The sequence below is a fragment of the Papio anubis genome, chromosome 1, assembly GCF_008728515.1.
Source record: "Papio anubis isolate 15944 chromosome 1, Panubis1.0, whole genome shotgun sequence".
NCBI classification, from domain to species: Eukaryota; Metazoa; Chordata; class Mammalia; order Primates; family Cercopithecidae; genus Papio; species Papio anubis.
The window spans coordinates 135,569,348-135,594,269 of record NC_044976.1 but is presented as its reverse complement, the minus strand read 5'-3'; the positions used below and the strand labels follow the sequence as shown (position 1 = coordinate 135,594,269).

Here is a 24,922-nt window from a genome sequence, read left to right as displayed (position 1 = left end):
ACTAACATATTAGATAAATTTGTCTTCTATTTTTATATAAAGTAAAATAGGCATTTATGGGAAGGCTCCTGAGATGATAAAGGATTTCACAAAAGATAACAAAAATGTACACAGAACTTTACAGTATCCTTAAATACTTTTTAGGACACTCTTAAGTATTTTTTGGAACACAGAGGGACATAGGTAATGTAAAACAAAAAAATTATGTTCAAAACCTGTGATCCTAACAAAAATGAAATTGTGCATTTAATTATAAGATACATAAGCATAAACAGCACCTACATTAAAGTTGGTTAACAGCATATATTTAATACATAATCAATTATTCTGAAAAGTTATGTTTTGGTACTAGTCATTTCAAAGATTAAAAAAAAATCAATGTAGTAATGATACTAACAACTATTATTTATTGATTTTATTTTTTAATTCTTTTTAGAGGAAGGTTCTCACTGTGTTGCCCAGGCTGGAGTGTAGTGACTATTCACAGGTGTAATCACAGCATACTACAGCCCTGAACCCCTGGCCTTAAGCAAATACCCCATCTTAGCCTTCCAAGTAACTGGGATTATAAGTACATGCACTGCTCCTGGCTTGATTTTATTTTAAACAAAAACAAAAACATTATTTTTACCTCCGTGGTTTTCCCATAAGCCGCCTAATTTTTCCCCATTCTACTCTTGTTAACTTTCTTGTTTTCAAATTAGGAAAAGATTCCTTTAGACATACACAGAAGTCATTATCACCTTCAAAAAGCGGTCTGTAAAACAGAAATCGTATTTTAATGGTTACATAAAATGTGTTACTTCCTTAAAACACATAAAATCACAAAATGCTAAACTTTCATTTCTACCCCATATACATAAAAACTGGCACAAACTCAAAGTGCTAAAACTAAATCCTTGGCATTTGTGAAACATCTAATGTGTAAAAGTTGCTCAAGAAATATTATTTGTGTTGTGATTCTAAAAGACACTGATTTTTGTTCAATCTCTTATACAGATATATCCTTTGGGAGGCTATCCTGGCCCTGGCCTTATATCAGGTGAAGATAAACCAAGGCAGCTACAAAGTATCTTTGTCCCAAAGGAATACCATCACCAAGGAGTCCTCTCTTGAATTAAACCAGTCTTGGGACACTGGAGGACTCTAGAGGGTTAGATTTGCTTGGGGGAATCCCAGAAGAACTCAGATCACACTGAGACACCCTGAAAACTCTCTTAAGCCTATGGACAAAAATAAAACAATTCTATTCATGAGTCTGGGAAACCAGGAACCAGTGTTGGCAATGATACATCAATGCCTTGGGCTCACATATGAACATTCATGAGATTCACAAGCTCCATAGTAGGCAACTGGTATAGAAAACAGAGAAGGGAAGTAAACATAAATATCCAGCAGAGCAAGCAGCAATGACTGGCATATGAGGAAGGATTATAAATAAGAACTTTTCCTCAGTAAATTCCATTGTTGAATAACTGTATTTCAGTCAAATCTCATACTATGTTATACTTAAGCATATGTGTATACCTAACGTGCTTAAGTACCATATCCAAACTAGAAAGACTACCCTCCTAAAAATCTTAAGCCATTTTTACCATTAGTAATGGTTTCTCTATGATTATACCAACACTTAACATCTCAATTATAAAATGAATCTCATTCATTGCAAATAATGGTGTTTTAAGGTATCTCTACTCCATAGTCTTTAAAAATTATAACACAGAAATTATACTCTAATCAATTCTTCACAAAAATGTATAGTTTTCTTCCCCAACAAGGATAATGGGGAAGAAAACTATAACAAACAGAATAGATCTAACTGGAATGTGGAATAGAAAAATGAATTCAGGGAAAAATAAGATCAAAATAGACCTATAGAAAATGTTGTAGTTTAAAACACTTGAAAAACTTAAATTTATGATTCAAGTAATATTCATAATATAAGCCATGATACATACTTATCTATATTTGAATAGAACCACTCGTATATACACCATTTATGTGCTTTAGGAAGCTTGAGCAGATTACGTAATCGAAAACCAATCTTCTGTGAAGCTTTCTTATCTGGTGTTGACATTGTTGCTGTAAATTTCTATACAATAAAAAAAAAAGAGAGAGAGAGATTAATTTATAGCTCCATTAAGTAAAAATGAACATTTATAACCCTGAATAAATTTGCAAAAGGTAAATTATGTTTAAGTACTCAAAAAGATTCACCAATATTCAACATGGAATTTTTGTTGCTGTTTTAAACACTCTGATTATTTTTGATTATTGCTGGTTTTTTTTTTTTTTAGACAGAGTCTTGCTCTGTCACCCAGGCTGTAGTGCAGTGGCATAATCTTGGCTCACTGCACCTCTGCCTCCCGGGTTCATGCAATTCTGCCTCAGTCTCCCGAGTAGCTGGGACTACAGGCGTGCACCACCATACCCAGCTAATTTTTGTATTTTTAGTAGAGACCGGATTTCACCATGTTGGCCAGGCTGGTCTCGAACTCCTGATCTCAGGTAATCTGCCTGCCTCAGCTTCCCAAAGTGCTGGATTACAGGTGTGAGCCACAGCGCCCGGCTTAGATGGATACTTTTTTAATCTAGTAAAACATTTCTCTCCACTCCAACCCAAAAACCAGTATCATAATATTAAAAGACAATCAGAATGACAAATATTTCAACTACCACCACTAACCTAGTATGACAAAGATTTCAACTACGACTGCTATTTCATAACACTGTTTTGAAGGAGTTGGCCAATCAGGTAAGAATAATAAAATTTAGAAAGAAGATAAAACTACCATTTTCTTGTAGGTGAAAACACAAGAAAATCCACTGTAACAATTAAAAACAGTAAGAAAATTTAATGAAATGGGTAAATACAAAGTTGATATACAAAAACCACAATTCAAAAAAATCACTATCTTTTCTATATATAAATAATAACTGGACAGGTCATAAGAGTTTATATCCTGTTTATAATAGCGAAAAAAATTGACATAAACAAAAAAATATTAAATATGTAGAAACATACTTAAGAAACATGCAAGACTGATATGGAAAAAAATGTTAAAGTCTGTGGAATACTAAGAACTAAGTGCAACTACAATCAGTTCTTAGGTAGTCTCAATGTTACCTATAGATATGTCATTTCTCATAAATTAATTTATAATATTAGTCCAACCCCAGTCAAAATGCCAACAGGCCATTTTTTTCCCTAGTCAAGTTGATTCTAAAGTCTACATGGAAAAATAAATGCACAAAAATATTTAGGAAAAAATCTTAGGCCAGGTGCGGTGGCTCACACCTGTAATCCCAGTACTTTGGGAGGCCAAGGCAGGTGAATCACAAGGTCAGGAGTTTGAGACAGCCTGGCCAATACAGTGAAACCCTATCTCTACCAAAAATACAAAAATTAGCCAGGCATGGTGGCTGTGCCTGTAGTCCCAGCTACTCCGGAGGCTGAGGCAGAAGAACAGCTTGAACCTGGGAGGCGGAGGTTGCAATAAGCAGAGATTACACCACTGCACTCCAGCCTGGGCGACAGAGTGAGACTCCGTGTCAAAAAAAAAAAAAGGAAAAAAATCTTAAAAAAAAATATGTGATAATATCTTAACAGGCATTAAAACATAGTATAAAGTCATGTTAAACCAATTTTGTGCATGTGTGTGTGTCTTTTGGTTTTGTTTGTTCTTTTGAGACAGGGTCTCTCTCTGTCACTTAGGCTGAAGTGCAGTGGTGCAAACATTGCTCACTACAGCCTTGACCTCCTGGGCTCAAGCCATCCTCCCACCTGAAACTCCCAAGTAGCTGGGACTGCAGGCATGTGTCACCACATTGGGCTAATTCATGTTTTTTTTGTTTTTTTTTGAGACGGAGTCTCGCGCTGTCGCCCGGGCTGGAGTGCAGTGGCCGGATCTCAGCTCACTGCAAGCTCCACCTCCCGGGTTTGAGCCATTCTCCTGCCTCAGCCTCCCGAGTAGCTGGGACTACAGGCGCCCACCACCTTGCCCGGCTAGTTTCATGTATTTTTTGTGGAGACGGGCTCTCGCTATGTTGCCAGGTTGGTCCCAAACTTCTGGGCTCAAGCAATCTTCCTGCCTCAGCCTCCCAAAGAGCTAGGATTACAGGTATGAGCTGCCATGTCCAGCCAAAATAATTTGATACTAGCAAATACAGAGATATGCTAGACGTAGAGACAGAAAGCCTAGAAGTAATCCCAAATACTTACGCGAATTTAGCTTTGATGAAGGCAGCATTTTAAATCAATGTTTAAAAGATGGATTACCTAATAAATGTTACTAGGATAACTAAGTAGCCCTCTGGGGGAAAAAAAAAAGCTAGGTTGCAGTCTTACTTCATCCTTTATTCCAAAATAAATTCCAGATGTACTGAAGATTTAAACCAAAAAAATGAAATAATACGAGAGAATTCTAAAACTATAAATTTTAGTGTAGAAACGGTCTTTCTGAGCATGACAAACTCGAAGCCATTAAAAGGTAAGAAAGTTATATTTGACCCTTAAAATATTTTAAAATCCCATATGTCAAAAACGACAGAAAGAGTCAAAAGACAAACTATAAACTCAAAAAAATTACAGCCATTATAAACGTCCAAAGGGCCAATATTTTTAATATATACAAAATTCTTATAAACTAGTAACAAAATGACCCACAATTCAATAGAAAAATGGGGAAAAGGCATAAACAGTTTACAGAAAAGGAAAGAAATCATTTTTAAACATATGAAAAGTGTCTCAAATTTGCTCTTAGATAAAATGCCAACTAAAACAAGTGATAGGCTATTTCTATATATCAGAGTAGCAAAAATCTAGATGCTTGCTTCTGTACTGAGTTGGAGGCATTTGGAAAATAGGAACTCTAATATATATAACCAGTATAATTTCTTTTTATTTTTTAATTTTTTTTAACACAGTGTCTTGCTCTGTCACCTAAGCTGGAGTGTACTGACACGATCGCAGCTCACTGCAGCCTTCACCTCCCAGGTTCAAACTATTCTCATGCCTCAGCCTCCCGAGTAGCTGGGACTACAGGCACGTGCCACCACGCCTGGCTAATTTTTCTATTTTTAGTAGAGATGGGGTTTCGCCATATTGGCCAGGCTGGTCTTGAACTCCTAACCTCAGGTCATCCACCCGCCTCGGGCTCCCAAAGTGCTGGTATTACAGGTGTGAGTCACTGTATACCGTCCCAATTCAATTTATTTGGAGAGTATTTGGTACGCTTTAAAAACTTTAAATGTACATATTCTACGACCCAGCAATTCCACATTTTAGGCATCTGTCCTAGAAAAAAACGTGTAAATTTATGTAAACATGCTCAGGACGTTCACTGCAGCATTATTTGTCAAAGTAAAAATTTACAAACAATTTAAATGCTCCCAAATGGGTGAATTTATAAATAATGATATAAAATTGATACTATTCAACAGTAAAAAGAAATGAAACACTGAATTCTATCTATCTATTTCAATCAATCAACATGGCCAGATCTCAAAAAAAGACGGTAAAAAAACTACAGAATGACACATGGCACAATACCATGAAAATGATATTACAAATGTAATTTTTAGAATACATACATTTAGAAAAAGAAAAAATATATATACATTTAACAATATTATATATTTTCTATGAATACATTAAAAGTATATTTAAAAGGTCTCAAAAGGATAATCAAACTAATTATAGTGGCTATCACTGTATGAGGGAAGTACATATTGGGATGGTTAGTTAGGGTCAAAATTTAAAAATTTTTATTATAAACTTTGTATTTTGGAAAAGTTGTAGATTTACAGGCAAGTTGCAAAGATAGTGCATATTCCCATATGCCCTTCACCTAGCTTTCCCTAACATTAATATCTTATAGTAACTTTGGTATATTTGTCAAAACTGGTGCAATACTATTAACTACAGGCTTTATTTGGATTTTACCAGTTTTTTCACTAACGTCCTGTTTCTGTTCTAGAAACCAATTCAGGATATCACGCTGCATTTAGAAAAATAACTTTGTTTTTCTTTTTCTTTGTTTTCCCTCAGTGACCATTCTCAGGAGAAAAAAAAAATTTTTTTTTTTTGTTTTTTCTTGTTTTTTGTTTTTGTTTTTGTTTTTGAGACGGGGTCTTGCTCTGTCGCCCAGGCTGGAGTGCAGTGGCCGGATCTCAGCTCACTGCAAGCTCCGCCTCCCAGGTTCACGCCATTCTCCTGCCTCAGCCTCCCGAGTAGCTGGGACTACAGGCGCCCGCCACCTCGCCCGGCTAGTTGTTTTTTTTTTTGTATTTTTTAGTAGAGACGGGGTTTCACCGTGTTAGCCAGGATGGTCTCGATCTCCTGACCTCGTGATCCACCCGTCTCGGCCTCCCAAAGTGCTGGGATTACAGGCTTGAGCCGCCGCGCCCGGCGAAAAAAAAAATTTTAATGTAAAAAAAGAAAAAAGAAAAATTTTATAAGTGAGGAGATGTTTAGCATAAATAACCAAATTACTATAGTCTTATCACAAAAAGTGTTATTTCTTTCTACTACATTATTGACCCAGATTTTTAAATAGGGTATACAGGGTATTAGTAGCTCATCGAATATAAAACTATATTAAGGACCTGCTTGTTGGGTATGGGAAAATAGATTCACATTGTTAAAGGGAATCTTTTATTGATTGATTGAGACAGGGTCCTACTCTGTCACCCAGGCTGGAGTACAGTGGCGCAATTTTAGCTCACTGTAGCTTCCACCTCCCATATTCAAGCGATTCTCCTGTCTCAGCCTCCTGAGTAGCTGGGACTACAGGAGTATGCCACCACACCCAGCTAATTTTTGTATTTTTGGTAGAGACAGGGTTTCGCCATGTTGCCCAGGCCGATCTGGAACTCCTGAGCTTAAGCCATCCACCTGCCTTAGCCTCCCAAAGTGCTACAGGCATGCACCACTGCACCAGACCAGAAACATAAATTATTAAAACAGACAGGATCTCTGTTCTATTGCCCAGGCTGGACTGCAGTGGTCTGAACATAGCTCACTACAGCCTCAATCTCCTGGGCTCAAGTGATCCTCCCACTTTGGCCTCCCAAATAGCTGGTACCACAGGTGTGCTACCACCATGCCTGGCTAATTTTTTTTTTCGATTTTTTTTGTAAAGACAGGGTCTCACTTTGTTGCCCAAGCTGGTCTCAAACTCCTGAGCTCAAGCAATCCTCCCACCTTGGCCTCTCAAAATGAGCCACTGTGACCAGCCAAACTGTATGCTTTAAATATATGATTTGTATATGTAAAGTCTATCTTAACAAAGCTGGGTTTTTTCTTTTTAAAGTAGGACTCTGGAGACAGGCTGCCTGACTGTTATCAGTCTTTACTTCCTAGCTTTGAGTTCTTGAGTAAGATACTTATCTGTGTCTGTTTTCTTATCTACAAAATGGGAAATAATATAACAGTAACCTATTTCATAGTTGTTGTTGAAGATTAAATCAAAGTAATATGTATGAAGTGCTTAAAACAGGACTCAACACATAAGTAATTAGTAAAAGTTAGTTTTCATAATTTTTCAGCTCTGGGTGGTGTTCTTTAAATAAACATATAGACAAAATGCAAGAGATTTAGAAGATATGACTAAGGAGGGTAAGGGAACAAGCCATGTCAGGTAAAGGAAGATGGAAAGAACTAAAGATGCTACAACTAGTAAAGAGAAAACTCAGAGGATATAAAAACTTTTCACATATTTGAAGAAGTCTCATATCACGTTTATCCTACATTATATTTGTTCTGTATTGCTCAGAATTCTCTCCATTGCTAAAAAGGGCTCTGTAAAATAGTCCCAGAAAGAGTGATGTGCTCAGGAAGGAAGGCAGTGGATAGAGTTGCAACAGGACAGTGTCACAGTCTTAAAGATCAGTTTTCTATATGCTTGTGAAACATCTAGATTATCTTAGTAACATAGCTATTCCAAAGTCTAGCTAACAAAATTGTTACTTAACTATTTCTTGTTCATTCAACCTTGTATACAACAGCTAACTTAGCCAAGAAATGCACATTGCATTTCAGTTTCAACAAGATCAAATTCCTATTATTTTAAAATTTATTTTAGTTAATCTATTTTTTGAGACAGACTCTTGTTCTGTCACCCATGCTGGAGTGTACAGCTGTGATCTCGGCTCACTGCAACCTCTGCCTCCCAGGTTCAAGTGAGGAGCTGGGATTATAGGTGTGTGCCACCATGCCCAACTAATTTTTGTATTTACTGTAGAGATGGCATTTTGCCATGTTGGCCAGACTGGTCTCAAACTCTTGACATCAAGTGATCTGCCTGCCTTGGCCTCCCAAAGTGCTGGGATTACAAGATCAAATTATTAGATGCTTATGTGCACTTGGCCTTGACAGCATTTTTTTTGAAGTTCAAGATACATTTTTGTTCATTCTACAGAACATGAACATATTTTCCTGTTTAAAATTATCACAAGGCATTTAAGAGTTTTTATTGGTAGGGTAGATTGCTGGTCATGCTTTTAATTTACTTAATGCTAAATCCTTGGGTCGAGTGCAGTGGCTCAAACCTGTAATCCCAGCACTTTGGGAGGCTGAGGTGAGTGGATTACTTGAGGTCAGGAGTTCGAGACCAGCCTGGCCAACGTGACAAAAGCCTGTCTCTACTGAAAATACAAAAATTAGCCAGGTGTGGTGGTTTGTGCCTATAGTCCCAGCTACTCGGGAGGCTAAGGGACAAGAATCACTTCAGTATGGGAGGCAGAGATTGCAGTGAGCCAAGATCATGCCAATGCAGTCCCCTCCCCCACCCCCCAAAAAAAAACCTGGCTGGGAGCAGTGGCTCATGCCTGTAATCTCAGCACTTCAGGAGGCTGAGGCAGGCGGATCACCTGAGGTTGGGAGTTCAAGATCAGCCTGACCAACATGGAGAAATCTGTCTCTACTAAAAATACCAAATTAGCCGGGCATGGTGGCGCATGCCTGTAATCCCAGCTACTCAGGAGGCTAAGGCAGGAACCCAGAAGGCAGAGGTTGCAGTGAGCCGAGATCGCACCACTGCACTCCACCTGGGCAAGAAGAGCAAAACTCAGTTTCAAAAAGAAACCTAATGCTAAATTCTTGGTTGAGACTATCACCTCTACCATCTATTACACTAGAAAATCTTGTTTTATAAGACTTTGGAAAATAATGAAAGAGAAACAGGGAATGATTATATCAGAAGTTATAAAATGGATAAGACAAAAATTACATTACCCTTAAAGTTAATATTTCCTTATCCAATTTTAATTCCTTTGATTTTTACATGTCTAATTTTTTTTTTTTTGGAGACAGAGTCTTGCTCTGTTAACCAGGTTGGAGTGCAGTGGCATGATCTCAGCTCACTGCAACCTCCGCCTCCTGGGTTCAAACAGTTCTCATGCCTCAGCCTCCCAAGTAGCTGAGATTACAGGTGTGTGCCATCATGCCAGCTAGTTCTTTTGTATGTTTAGTAGAGACAGGGTTTTCTCATTGTGGCCAGGCTGGTCTCGAACTCCTGGCCTCAAGTGATGCGCTCACCTTGGCTTCCCAAAGTGCTGTGACTATAGTCATGAGCCACCGTGCCCAGTCCACTATGAGTTTTTAAATGCCAAAAATAAATAAGGAGATATGATTTCATGCTAAATATTTTCCTCTCGGCAGGGTGCAGTGGCTCATGACTGTAATCCCAGCACTTTGGGAGGCTGAGGCGGGCTGATCAGTTGAGGTCGGGAGTTCAAGACCAGCCTGGCCAACATGGTGAAACCCCGTCTTTACTAAAACATAAAAATCAGCTGGGCATGGTGGTGTGAGCCTGTAATCCCAGCTACTCGGGAGGCTGAGGCAGGAGAATCGCTTGAACCCAGGAGGCAGAGGTAGCAGTAAGCTGAGATCACGCCACTGTACTCCAGCCTGGGCGACAGAGTGAGACTCCATCTCTTGGATAAAGGAAGTCTTCAACATACTTGTCTTGGTGATCAAGTAAAACATTTTTTCCCCCTTATTTCAGTGCAAATCTAAAAATTGATTCCATGCTGCCAAATTCGTCCACTATCTCCATGCTTAAAAGAAAATTGTGCATTTGTAGGACTAATGATCAGCTTTCTATCCTGTTTCAAAGTTGATCAAAAAAATAACGTTTTCTAGGTAACTAAAACAGGACCAGAGTAGCAGTACGAATTTAAAGAAAAGAACTTGTTACTAAAAATGTAACAGAAATATAAACTTTATTAGGTTGAGCATTTGCTTACTTCCTTTCCAATGAAACAAAATTTTAGCACACACATACCTGTGGAACCATTGCAACCCTCTGGTTTCTTTTAGGTGACCTTGTATTTATTTGCCTATCATCTTCATCAGAAAAAAGTCGACTTCGTTTTGAATTTCTGAAAGGCTATGATAGAAATGTTTCATTTAATGAAAAAGCTGAACCCTCCCATTTTTGTTCCAAAATACAATTCTATACTTGGAAAACTGAGCTAACTCTGGATTATCAGCAGTATGGAAGAATAAAGTATGGGCAACACAAAGCACACAAAGCCAAATATAAATAACCTCAGATTTAGAAAGCAGTAAGATGTATTTATGCAAGTTGCTTATGAATGAAATACCTAGCTGATGAATAAAGTAAAACTTGAACCCCAAGTCTCCTTAGTACACTGGCAGCCTTGGACAGTGGTGATAGGAAAATAAGTTCCAGAAATTCCAGTTCAAATTATGTTGGTGCTTGGGTTAATACCAATCAGGCGTGTGACATATGTCTGCTGCATAGGGCTGGGCCGGGCCAAAGATTCTAAACCACTCTAGAAGAGTAAGCCTAAATGTGTATACTATTATACTAGATCTGCTGTCAAAGATCGTTAACCAAATTTTCATTTGTAAATAAGAATACAAGATACACATGATAGATATCTGATAATTACCCATAGAACTAAAAAAATTGTTTAAGTACCAAAAGTACATCATACACTTAAGAGTCTGTAATAGGAAAAATTTTACAGTTCACCTTAGGTTCAGAGGTTTCATTAATAGAGAGAAAAAGAAATAATATTGCAATAAGACCTACACCCTTTTCAAAGCCTTCTCCCACTCCTCATGGCTATTTGGAAGAGAAACATATGCAGAGGGCTAACAACATATGGGCAACATCCACTCAGGTCTACAAACCCTTGAAATTAAACCCACTCTGGCTGGGCACAGTGGTTCATGCCTATAATCCCAGCACTTCGGAAGGCCGAGGCAGTAGGATCACTTGAGCCCAGGAGCTGGAAACCAGCCTGGGCAACACAAGGAGACCCCATCTCTACAAAAAAAATTTTTTTTTTAATTAGCTGGGCATGGTGGCACACACCTGTAGTCCCAGCTACTTGGGAGGCTGAGCGGGGAGCATCGCTTAGGCCTGGGAGTTCCTGACCAGCCTGGGCAACAGAGCGAGACCTCATCTCAAAAAAAGAAAAACAAAAAGAAATTAAACCCACTCGGAGTCTTGATACTCTATAGTCCTGACAGGAAGTCCATTCTACACTGCCCCCCTTCCCTGACCACAAGCAGAGGAGGAAGGGAATGAAGATGATGGAATTGACATGTGAGGAAAGCCCCTCACATTCATTGTGGCCAGCTGCCCAGGCTATTGCGACTGCTGCTGTCTATCCCAACTCCAGGATTGTTTCAAGACAGACCCTTAAAACCTCCTGGCTACCTGGCAGGGCAGGAGAGAAACAGAGTTCCTAAAATCGTTAGTCATGTCAATTATATGCTCATCTCTACTTCCCATCTCTAAATGCACTTACCTTTGAGTTACACAATGTTTTTTTTCTTTTTGGCTATACAAGATTTTAATACCTTACCACTTATATATATATATATACACGTACATATTTTTGCAGGTACTGAATGAAGCCATGTAAAATTTTTTGCATATCTGATAAAATTTTAAGTTGTAGTTTTTTGTTTTTCCTATTTAAAGAAACTATTACACAATTACTGAACAAATGCTTAATGATGACCAGATCATCATTGGGTACAAATTAATTTATCTAAATAAGATCAAACAGTGCTTAATGACACTTGAGGTTGGGAAAAAAACTTGTAAATTTTTTACTGTGCTGCAAGAATTTACACATGACAATAATACAGACAACTTAGCTATAATTATTCTAAAATGTAAGAAAAACTCACTCCTTACCATTTCCACAGCAGGGCTTGTATTCCTGCCTTTCCAAACAGGTGTTTTCTGTAAAGAACTGTACTTTTCATTCCATGTGTTAGATAAGCTTCCCTCTGTAATAAATAATTAATACTAATAAAATTTTGGCTTAGTTCAAAGGATTTCATACCATGAATACTGCCTTTTTCATAACAGCCATATATCTAAAATATTTACCAATATGGAAAAAATATACTTACTATAATAATTTATTATAAATGAAAAAGCTCTTCTGTATTTTTCTGTCAAACTCTCTAAATAATTTGATAAAGCAATGCATCTTGAAAGTATTAAATGTCCATACGGAAACATGTGCTTCTTTTTCTTTCTTTTTGGATTTTTAATAATTTCTCCATTCCAACTTGCCAAGAACTATATCATAAATTTTGGTACAATTCTGAAAGCCGGGGAATCAAAAATGGAAAAAGCCCTTTCTAACCTTGAATTTAGAGCACATTTCTTTTTTTATTTTTTCTTTGTGTATGAGACAGTACTTGCTCCATCGCCCAGGCTGGGGTGCAGTGGCACAATCTTGGCTGACTGCAACCTCTGCCTCCTGGGTTCAAGTGGTTCTCTTGCCTCAGCCTCCCCAGTAGTGGGATTACAGGTGTGTGCCAAAACACCTAGCTAATTTTTGTATTTTTAGTAGAGACAGGGTTTCTCCATGTTGGCCAGGCTGGTCTCAAACTCCTGACTTTAGGTGATCCACCCGCTTCGGCCTCTCGACGTGTTGAGATTACAGGCATGAGCCACCACGCCAGACTGTATTTAGAGCATATTTCTAAATGTTTTCTGATTTAATATGTGTATCACTTGATATATAAAAAGGAAATTAGGCCAGGTGCAATGGCTCATGCCTATAATTCCAGGACTTTGGGAGGCCGAGGCGGGTGGATCATTTGAGGCCATGAGTTTGAGATCAACCTGGCCAACATGGTGAAACCCTACCTCTACAAAAAATACAAAAATTAGCCGGGCATGGTGGCGCACCCCTGTAGTCCCAGCTATTCAGGAGGCTAAAGCAGAGAATCGCTGGAACCTGGGAGGCGAAGGTCGAAGCAAGCCAGGGTCGAAGCAAGCTGAGACAGTACCACTGCACTTCAGTATGCGCAACACGGCGAGTCTCTGTCCCCTCACAAAAAATGAAAAAGTAAATCAGCGTGGTTATTTCGTTTTCCTTAATTCAGAGAAATGTCTTCAGAGCTGTACATAACCAGAAAAAAAGTTGTATCAAATAGACATTATGATTACACACATTATAATGATTAGACATATTGTGAAAATAAAGAGGGGTGAGTTTAATTTTTGTAAAAAAGATGTTTATATAGAGGCATAGAAAACTAGGATGAATATACAAGATGGTTATTTTTATTTTCTTCTAGTGGCTCATCAGCATTTTCTCATTTTTTCCATAAGAAATACATAATACTTATATAAATGTTTTTATAAAGATGAATGAGTGCCGGGTATGGTGGCTCACACCTGTAATCCCAGCACGTTGGGAGGCCAAAGTGGGAGGATCACCTGAGGTCAGGAGTTCAAGACCAGGCTGGCCAACATGACGAAACCCCATCTCTACTAAAAATACAAAAATTAGCCAGGTGTGGTGATGCATGCTTGCAGTCCCAGCTACTTAGGAGGCTGAGGCACAAGACTCACTTGACCCGAGCTGAGATATCGTGCCACTGCACTCCAGCCTGGGCAACAAAGCAAGACTCAGTCTCAAAAAAAAAAAAAAAAAAAAAAGGGAGAGAGAAATGAGTTTAATATTAGGAGAAAAAGAATAATGGAATAATTTTTAAGAATCGCATAGGAACGGAAGTGGGATGGAGTTGATCCTGCTAGGCAAAGAAATTGGGGTGTTCTGGAAGACAAGTGGTCTCCTCAAGCTAGAAGGATTTAATTTGGTAAATCACCAATCCAAAGAACAATACAGTAGCTTTAAAAACTAAAAGTACTAATGAACCTTTGAGAATATTTAACTTGGTTCCAAATTTATTGACCTACTAGAATCTTAATCAAGAGGTAAAATTTTAAAGGAACTGTGTTAAAAGGGTTAGTCTAATGTACCTGCCAAAAGAAATAGTGAGACCAAGGAACATGTCAAACTTTTTCTTAGAATGAGAAAAGTACTATCATTCTTTTATTTCAGGGCATTATTACTTAGAAAGCAAGATTTTTTTTTTTTTTAATTTGAGACAGTCTCACTCTGTCACCCAGACTGGAGTGCGATGGCGCAATCTCGGCTTACGACAACCTCCGCCTCCCAGGTTCAAGCAATTCTCCTGACTCAGCTTCTCAAGTAGCTGGGATTACAGGTGTCTGCCACCACTCCTGGCTAATTTTGTATTTTTAGTAGAGACGGCGTTTCACTATGTTAGCCAGGCTGGTTTCGAACTCCTGAATTCAAGTGGTCCACCTGCCTCATGAGGCCTCCCGAAGTGCCGGGACTACAGGCATGAGCCACCGTGCCCAGTGAAAGCAAGACTCTTAAAAATAAGCTATTACAGGCCAGATGTGGTGGCTCATGCCTATAATCCCAGCACTTTGCAAAACTGAGGCAGCAGGATCCCTTGAGTCCAGGAGTTCGAGACCAGCCTGGGCAACAAAGTGAGGCCTCCTCTCTACAAAAAATAAAGAAATTAGCTGGGCATGGTGGCATTTGCCTGTGGTCCCAGCTACACAGGAGGCTGAGGCAAGAGAATCACTTGAGCCCAGGAGGTCAAGGCTGCAGTGAACTGTAGTCACGTCACCGCACTCTAGCCTGTGTGACAGAGCGAGACCCTGTCTCAAAAAATAAATAAACAAAAAATCTGCTGGGCACAGTGGCTCACGTCTGTAATCCCAGCACTTTGGGAGGCCAAGGTGGGCAGATCACTTGAGGCCAGGAGTTTGAGGCCAATCTGGCCAACATGGTGAAATCTCATCTCTACTAAAAACATAAAAATTAGCCAGGCATGGTGGCACATGCCTGTAATCCCAACTACTCAGGGGGCTGAGGCACGAGAATCACTTGAACCTGGGAGGCAGAGGTTGCAGTGAGCCAAGATTGCACCATTGTACTCCAGCCTGGGCAACAGAGAGACTGTCTCAAAAACAAACAAACAAACAAACAATTATGCTAACATATAGCTCAGCACAGTTGTTTAACAAATGTTTTTAATCTAAATATTTATGGAATGTTTAATTAGAAAAGTTTTTAATCAATAATTTTAGAAATTTTTAAAAACAATTTCTAACAACTGAGGATCAATTCTCCTATAAAAGCATATTTATTTAAGGTTATCAGTGAAAACCAATACTGAAAAGCTACAATGAATCATAACTTAGAAGGAAAAGGGAAACACTATATCCAGATGAATTTAATGAATTAGACTTTTAGCTATGGTATACCTAAAAATGCGATACTTCTTACCTTTTAAACTGACAAGGGCTTTTGCTGAAGAACCTGAAATTAAAAATAAAACAAATCAGTAATTATTTCATAACCAAAGAGAAAAAGACTTTGGTTTGGGGGTAAAAGTGATCCATTTAGTTTTAGTAATACTGAGTTTGAAGAGATGGTGAAATGTGCAATTAGAAATATCTAGCATACCATTCAAACTATAAACCAGAACTCAGATAAAGAAAGAACTAGAGAGAGACATATGAGAGTCTTGCTGAAGTTGTGAGAACTGGAGACCATTCCAGGAGAAGAAAATGAAGAAAGAGAAGAAAGAGCAAGAGTGGGGACAGAGGTAATTTTGGATCCTCATCCAGGTGTGCTGTGGTGCTGGAAGAAAAGAGAAAGGGAACTGACATCTACTGAGGCAAAGAATGACGTGGTAATGGAGTGGGAAAAACAGACAATGGAAATGATTCAAGGACTGTCATAGCAAGCGAAAGTCTAGAATGCAGGTATATGCAATACTTCAAGATTTAAGCTGGAAAAGGGAATACAGAACGGCCAAGAGGGGCTAAAGTTGGAGGGGTCCACTGGATAAAACAAACTCTACTGTACATTAGAGGCCAGGTGTGATGGCTAACAACTGTCATCCCAGTGCTTTGGAAGACCAAGGTGGGAAGGATCGCCTGAGGCCAGGAGTCTGAGACCAGCCTGGGCAACATAGGGAGATCCTGTCTCTAAAAAAAAATTTTAATTCACTGGGTATGGTGGCACGTGCCTCCAGTCTCAGCTACTCAGGAGGCTGATGTGAGAAGCTTGCTGGAGCCTGGGAGGTTGAGGCTGCAGTGAGCTGTGACCGCACCACTGCACTTCAGCCTGACAGACAGAGTAAGACTCCGCCTTAAAAAAATAAAAAAGAAATTAGAATAACAAGGAAGCTCCTCATACACACAGAATCTAGACTCAATCTATATTATTAATAAACAACAGGGGATTCTGTTGCAGGTAACCCACTTTGAGAAACATCAGGCCACAGGTTCTGGTGTGAATGAATGATAGGATCTATGGGTAGGGAAAGTAGAAAAGTCAATAGAGAAAGAAGCTTTTTGAGAGCGAGAAAGCACTAAATTTAAAAATCTCAGAACTGGATGTATACATTGCAAAGTCCAAGTCATCTGAAAAATAATAATTAAGGATGATCTCAGGGGATTAAATAAAAAAGAACATGAACTAGGAACAAAAATCAGAGAGGACAGATTAATCCTCTTTGCTATTAAACAAAAGCAGCCGTGATTTACATCTCCTATAAATGGGTAACCGACTTAAAATGAGAAGCAACAGATAAAGTATGGCAGTTATGAAACACTTCATCTCAGATCCTTAAACACTCTGCATCTCTGATCACTAAACTTCAACTGATTTGTTCCTCCACAGGTCAGTATAAGAGACTTGTAAAACAGACACCTATCAGCATTAAAGACACTTATTTTCACTCTACTCTCTTGCCTAGATGTGAAGAATAGTTAACAGGACATCATAACAGCTTCCATATGGCAAATCAAGCTTAACGACAAAAGGCAGTAAAGTCATGGGGGTGAATGACACAAAATCTTGCTAAAAAGTCTCAAACAACGCAACACAACTGTAAAGCAGCAACAGTAGATAATACACACATCTGTTTACCAACAGATATGTAGTGCATTTGAGAAAAAGTAGTAACCATTCACTCACTGAATATGTAGAGTGCTGATGGCATGCCAGTCCCTACCTGCTCTAGGCAATGGGAATATAACAGCAAGCAAAACAGTCAAAGTCTCTGCTCTCATGGAATGTACATTCTAGTGATGGGAGACAAACAAAAACAGCTATCGAGTCATGATAAGCACTCTGGAAAAAATAAAGCAGAAGAATATGCAGGGTTGGGATGGGGGGGAAGGAAAACTATTTGTATATAAGGTGTTCATGATTAGCTTCTATGAAAGGTGATGTTTAAGCAGAGAGCTGAAGGGGTATAGGCCATAAGAATATCCATTCCTGCTCCATGAAGGCAGGAACCGTATCCTGGGGATTCTGACCAATCACCTTTAACCTTTTTTCCTTTTCCTTTTTTTTTTTTTTTTGAGATGGAGTCTCACTCTGTCACCCAGGTTGGAGTGCGGTGGCGTAATCTCAGCTCACTGCAACCTCCACCTCCCAGGTTCAAGCAATTCTCCCTGCCTCAGTCTTCCAGGTAGCTAGGATTACAGGTGCATGCCACCATATGCAGCTAATTTTTGTATATTTAGTAGAGAAAGGGTTTCGCCATGTTGGCCAGGCTGGTCTCGACTCCTGACCTCAGGTGATCCACCAAGCTTGGCCTCCCAAAGTGCTGGGATTACAGGCGTGAGCCACCGCAACCGGCCCTTTTTTCCTTTTTCTAGATGCAGGATAGCATAGTGGTTAAGAAAACAGGTTCTGGCCGGGCGCGGTGGCTCAAGCCTGTAATTCCAGCACTTTGGGAGGCCGAGACGGGCGGATCACGAGGTCAGGAGATCGAGACCATCCTGGCTAACACGGTGAAACCCCGTCTCTACTAAAAATACAAAAAAAAAAAAAAAAAAATAGCCGGGCGACGTGGCGGGCGCCTGTAGTCCCAGCTACTTGGGAGGCTAAGGCAGGAGAATGGCGTAAACTCGGGAGGCGGAGCTTGCAGTGAGCTGAGATCCCGCCACTGCACTCCAGCCTGGGCGGCAGAGCGAGACTCCGTCTCAAAAAAAAAAAAAAAAGAAAACAGGTTCTAGGTTGAGACTAGCTATGTTTGAATCTTGGTCCTGACACTTTCTTGCATGTTACCTTAAGCCAGTTACTTTGCCTCTCTGTGCTATTGTTTCTTCATGTGTAAAATGAAGATTAAATGAGTTAATACACGTAAAAGTGCATAGAACAACTAATATATTACAGTTAATTTTGATATAATGCCGTCTTATTTTAAGCAATCAAAAAATAGGTTAAGAACATGGATTTTTCAGTCAGGTGAATCTGATTAAATTAGAATCTTGCTCTAACAAGGTGTTCATTAATCTAAAGATTCTTCGTTTTCATACTCATGTGTGAGATGTGTCTCTCAAACTTTGTGAAAAGTCAGCACATGACCCATCTGATGTGGAAAAAACATTTTATTGAATGCCTACCATAAGCACTGTTAGGGGCTAGGGTTACCCCAAAGAACAAGACAAACAAAGCCTCTGCTCTCAGGAAGCTTAAACTCTAGTAGAAAGACATATATATAATAAACAAGTACATAATAATTATAGCTCATGAAAAAGGAAATAAACAGGGTGTTATTGGTGGGGAGGGGGGAATTACTCTAAGTACGAACTACTTTACTTTTGAGTACAAATGGTTTCTCTGAGGAGGTAACATCTAAAAAACTAGCTGTGACAGAGGAGGAAATCAAAGCTATGAGTCTGGGCAGAACAAACAGGTTAAGTATTAAGAAGGGAGGAGGGGTGACTGTGCTTGCATAGGGAAGAATAGTATGAAAGGTCAGAGGTAAGCCAGGTGTTATGCATGGAACTGGGACTGCAATTAGGGAGACAGAAACAATACCTGCTCTGATGGGGCTACTAACCAATCACATAAACAAATACAAAACTGCAACTGTTAATAGCTGTCACTAGGAAGTTACATAGCAATACAAAAAGATTTAAAGAAAATGGGCCCTGGCCTGGCACAGTGGCTCACACCTGTAATCCCAGCACTTTGCGGGGGCCAAATGACTTGAGGTCAAGAGTTCGAGACCAGTCAGGTTCCACTAAAAATACAAAAATTAGCCGGGCTTGGTGGTACACACCTGTAATCACAGCTACTCAGGAGGCTGAGGCAGGAGAATCGCTTGAACTCTGGAGGTGGAGGTTGCAGTGAGCCAAGATTGCACCGCTGCACTCCAGCCTGGGTGACAGAGCAAGATTCCATCTTTAAAAAAAAAATAAAGAAGATAGGCCCTGCACGGTGGCTGAAGCCTGTAATCCCAGCACTTTGGAAGGCTAAGGCAGGAGGATAGTTTGAGGCCAGGAGTTTGAGACCAGTCTGAGCAACATAGGGAGACCTCCTCTCCATAAAAAATAGAAAAACAAAAACAAAAACCTTGTTGGGCATGGTGGTACATGCCTGTGGTCCCAGCTACTGGGGAGACTGATGCCGGAGGATCTCCTGAGCCCAGAAGATCAAGGCTGCAGTGAGCCATGATCATGCCTCTGCACTCAAGTCTACACAACAGACAGAGACCCTGTCTCTTTAAAAAACAAAAAACAGATTTAAAGAAGACATAATTTAGTCAGGGAGGATGGGAAATGGCTCTCTGAAGAAGCATAAAAGGGGATCTAAAAGATAATTACAAGTTAACTGAAAGTAAGGGGGGTGTGAGGGGTTAGCATTCCAGGTTGAGAGAACAGCATGTGCAAAGACCCTGGAGAAAAGGGGAGACTGGTGAGTATAGGGAATGAAAAAGGTCCAATTTAACCCAAAGGGATAGAATGAGGGGACAAGTGGTACGACATAAAGCTGAGAGGTAGGGAGCAGCCAGACCACAAAGGGTCTTACAGCTACTAAGGGTTTCTAACAGGAGGATGTCATATATTCATTTTGAAAGGATCCCACTCGCTTTGTGTTTGTGGGAAGGGGGCTGAATTAATGAGAGGCTGAGGTAATTGGTAAAGAGAAGAAATAGTGACAGTTTGGGCTATGGTGATGGTAGGAAATGGGTAGAACTGATAGATATTTAGAAGGTAAAATGTACAGACTTAGTAAAGGCTTAAATAGGGGAAGTGAAAGAGAGGAAAGTGGCCGGGGGCGTGGTGGCTCACACCTGTAATCCCAGCACTTTGGGAGGCTGAGGCGGGCGGATCACCTGAAGTCAGGCGTTCGAGACCAGCCTAGCCATGGTGAAACCCCGCCTCTACTAATAATACAAAAATTAGCCAGGTGTGGTGGTGGGCGCCTGTAAACTCAGCTACCCAGGAGGCTGAGGCAGGAGAATTGATAGAACCCGGGAGGCAAAGGCTGCAGTGAGTTGAGATCACACCACTGCACTCCAGCCTAGGTGACAGAGCAAGACCCTGTCTCAGGAAAAAAAGAAAAAAAAAAAGAAAAGAGAGAGAGGGAAGTGCCAAAGAAAATCTCTAGGTTTCTGCCCTGCCAGCTGAATGCACAGTGGAATCATTCGAATCACTACAAGTATCTGTCATGGGGTAAGACTGAGGTGGATTTTAAACTCGTGCAGTTCTAGGGGCCTTTGAAGCATCTAAGAAGAAATGTGAAATAGGCAAGAGATATCAAGAAAGGGAGCTCAGGAAAGATCTGGGCTGAAGATAGCCTTAGTTTCCTCATATAAAATGTGAGTACTTACGTCAATTGAAATGAAGATTAAATGAGCAAATACATATAATATCCTTTGCATGGCATCTGGTTCATAGTAAATACTCAATAAATGGTAGCTTTGATTATTGATAATGTTATATTGACTACTGAATAATATATTAGCTAGACTCCTTGACTAAATGTGGCCAAAAAACATACTGTTATTTCCAGTATCAAATTGAAATCGCTTTTCCTTTTCAAGACCCTCCTCCAGTTTCATTAATAATATCTGTTACTTTGCATTAATTCCATATAAATTAAGTATTTATGTATACTTGATTTGTGGCACTGTATAACAAAGAAAGAAAATCCCTGGTTTCAACAAAGCTGAAGTCTGGTTAAACAAGACATACACACAAATACACATCAATGTACCAGAGATGTCACAAAGTAATATAAATGATTAGGTTATATTAATTTGAAAGTGGAGCTGGAATTTGAACCCTAATATAAATCCCAAGTCCCTACAAAGAACCACAGTAAATTCTCAATAAATGTTGGATGATATGAAGCAAATATTCCCAACGGCAGTTGTAAGAAAGCCACTTAAAACGCCTCTCATTACAACAGAATGACTGCAGTAACCAAAATAGGAGCTCTAGTGATTGTGACATGCAAGAGGTGATAAGACATCTTTATGATAAAGATACCAAGGATGACGAAAAACATTTTTGGATGACAAGTACACTGTGCTTAGTAGGTCCACACTCATTTGGGAGCATTCAAAGTCACAATCAAGGCCAGCCACGGTGGCTCATACCTGTAACCCCAGCACTTTAGGAGGCTGAGGCGGGCGGATCACCTGAGGTCAGGAGTTCGAGACCAGCCTGACCAACATGTAGAAACCCCGTCTCTACTAAAAATACAAAAAAATCAGGCGGGCATGGTGGCTCATGCCTGTAACCCCAGCTACTCGGGAGGCTGAGGTAGGAGAATCGCTTGAACCCGGGAGGTAGAGGTTGCAGTGAGCCGAGATAGCGCCATTGCACCCCAGCCTGGGCAATAACAGTGAAACTCCATCTCAAAATAAATAAATAAATAAATAAATAAATAAATAAATAAATAAATAAAATAAATCACAATCAATTGTATTCTACAAATAAACAATACAACTCATGACTGGTCAATAGCTGTTCCCTATCCAATACAGTGGCTACTAGCTACATGTGACTATATAAATAAAATTCAAAATTCAGTTCCTCCATCACTCTAGCCACATTTGAAATGTCCCGTATGGCTAGTAGCTTGGCTACCCTATTGGACATCACAAAAGAGAACAGTTCCATCACGGACAAAGTTCCTTTGGTACTTAGTGCTGCTCTCTATCAAATTTAAAACACAACACTTTTAATACAACTTTTCACCAGCTTGGTAACTTGAACTTTTATTTTAACTTTATAACTTATTAAGAATACATGACCTCACAAAGAAAATGGAATCGGTATGTTGAGTTCTCTTTTTCAAAGTCCATTTGCCTTGTGCATAGATAGATTCAATAGTGATTGAGCCTTTCACAAATATGTATAAACTGAATAGTGAATGTGGATTCAGGACTTTTTTGTAATTAACTAACATATTTGCCTTTTCATATAATTTATGCAATACTGTAAATTACAAAAGTTCCATTGCCCTTAAACTATGGAATTGGTGCTTTTACTTACTCAACACAAGTGAGTATACACGTCTTAGACGTCAGGGTGAGTAAACACGGATAGGTGAGGCAATGCCCTAGGGTGGGTGTCAGGCAGGGTACTGCACATGTACGCTGTGTTGGTCACATCCATACATAAAGGTACCTTCATGGCTCTTAAGACACACATAGAATAAACTCTGCGGGACGGGGGCTACCTGAATACTGAGTATCCGGGCTGGATGATCTCAGGAAAGGTCCACAGCCACCTGTGGTCCCAGGGGAAGGGGCCAACCCTCTGACACGGAAACACTTCCAGGGGTGGACACACCGGTGGGGGGGCGGGGAGGACAGTGAAGATCACAAGTGCCCGTAGAGGCAGGAGCTGTGACAGGACAAGATCAGAAGCTGGGGCAAGAAGAAGGGGCCGTGGACCACACCGTGCCCAGCCCGAGCCCTCCCCCGGCCCCGGGACAGGCGAGTTACATAACCCCGGCGGGCGTCTCTCGGCGCCGGGCGAGTGGTGCAGGCTGCGAGGACAGCCCCCGCGCCCGGGGGCCGCTCTTCCCCCCACCTCGGCTGGGGGCCGGAGTCGGGCCAGGGGAGCAGCCACCGCCTCCGCCTGGCACAGGCTGGACTCCCGGGCTCTCGGTTTCCGGCCCTGGCGCTCACACAACCCCAGAAACCAACACACAGACACCATAACAAAGGCGGCGACGCGGCGGCAACACCGGAGTGGGAGGACTAGGGGACCACAGTGGGGCTGGCAGTCAGCCCACCTGCCCAGCGGAGGGCACGGCCGTCCGTCCCGGCCGGTGCAGCAGTGGGGCAGGCAGCAGACGGGAAAAGGCGGGGGTGCTTTGAGGTGCTACTCACTCTCGTCAGGCAACTGGTCGAGCTCCGCCATCTTGAACGAGCCGCGCCGCTTTTTCAAAGGCTGCCCGCCGCGGTGCATTGTGGGGCGGAGACTGTCTTTGCGAGGGAGGTTCGAATGCGGAGCTCGCTGCCCGCGGCGCTGCGCCGCGCTGCTCCCGCCGCGGCTGGCTGAGGCGGGCCGGGCTCCGCCCGCGCCTGCCCGGGGAGGAGGTGCCGCCGAAGGGGGGCCGCACCTCGCCCCTCCGCCGCCGCCTCCGGCCGAGCAGGGCGGGAGGAAGGGAGAAAGGAGGCCGCGCGGCGAGGCCCGGCGCCGGAGCGCTGGGGGAGCAGCACCAGCTCCAGAGTCCCGCCCGGGCCCCGCTCCAGGCGCGTGTTCCGCGGCCCGCGCTGCAGCTGCGGGAACTGCAGGCTGTTTGTTCCGAGTGGAGAACTGGAGGGAAGCCCTGGCAGGGGGAAAGAAGCCCTCTGTTCTGGGACGCATTGCCCGAGGGGGCTCTACGCAAAGTGAAATATTCACGGTTCCCGAAACCCACATTGCTCGGGCGCCTCCGTCCCCTCGCTTTTCCCGAGAGCGCCGGCCGCAGCAGCCCGCTGCGCGTGGCGACGTCCGGGACTCGGCCCCAGCGGCCCCTCGCCGGCCGGGCACGCCTTTCCCGAATGTTGGAAGCTGAGCTGCGTGCAGCGGGGGAGCGAGACCTTGAGAGGTCATGAAGTTGGTCATTTAGGCCGACAGCTAAAGAACTGTTCTGCTCAGCTGTTTCATCCATTCGACACTAGATCGTGCAGTGGGCTGGAAGAGAATTAGAAAAGGAAAAACAGGAGGCTTCGAGAGGATACAGAAAGGAACAGTGACACTACAAGGTGATAAAGTACCTGATCAAATGTTACGATGATATTGGACGAGAATTCAACGAAATTGAAAGAAGCCCTAGGAAAAAAATTCACAATATCTGTAATAAAGCACTGTTGCTTTTCAAAAATTCATTTAACAAATGTCATTGAGCTCCAGTCCTTTTCTCCAGGAATTTATGGGTTTGGAGGAATGGGACCGCTAAGCAAACATGGGTGAATCCCAGGAACTACAAAGTTAAAAGGCGGTTTACTAAGATGACACAGAGGCCCGCCCAGGCTAAGGAGTTGAACTTGCTTAGTGCACTGGAGCAGTGGAAAAGTCGGGTTTTACCTAAAGATGGGGGTATGTTTCTATTTGTGTTTTCGAACAAAAATATGGGAAATGGATTGGTGGGGGACAAGATGAGAGCCTAGAACCAGTCAGGAAGAAGCTTATTTGGGGCATACAAAGGACAGAAGAGAGATGACTGCACTGGTAGCTAGAGAGGTGCAGAGGGTGGGCTCTGGAGCCCCAGGGCCTCGATGGGAAGAATCCAGATGGGCTGCTAGTTGTATAATCTCCGGCACGTTGGTTTCCTA

General features: G+C 41.4%; 1 protein-coding gene and 1 pseudogene across 4 annotated transcripts in view; one reads left to right on the top strand and one right to left on the bottom strand.

Moving 5' to 3' along the window:
• The window catches only part of LIN9 (lin-9 DREAM MuvB core complex component), an 87,039-nt gene extending 63,161 nt beyond the window's left edge, over positions 1–23,878 (bottom strand). Inside the window, exons 1-6 of one of the 4 annotated variants that reach the window (XM_009186317.4) lie at positions 23,492–23,878; positions 15,619–15,651; positions 12,183–12,277; positions 10,287–10,391; positions 1,959–2,092; positions 632–757 (exon numbers count right to left, since the gene is read on the bottom strand). In XM_009186317.4, the coding sequence (XP_009184581.3) occupies positions 632–757; positions 1,959–2,092; positions 10,287–10,391; positions 12,183–12,277; positions 15,619–15,651; positions 23,492–23,570 (572 nt within the window). In that variant the 5' untranslated portion in view covers positions 23,571–23,878. Of the gene's footprint in view, positions 1–631; positions 758–1,958; positions 2,093–10,286; positions 10,392–12,182; positions 12,278–15,618; positions 15,652–23,101; positions 23,106–23,491 lie in introns of those variants that run through there. The other 3 variants (XM_021926612.2, XM_021926618.2, XM_021926616.2) reach the window with 3 other exon arrangements.
• Positions 18,621–18,730, top strand: LOC116272577 (annotated as a pseudogene).
• Positions 23,879–24,922: the final 1,044 nt, after the last annotated feature.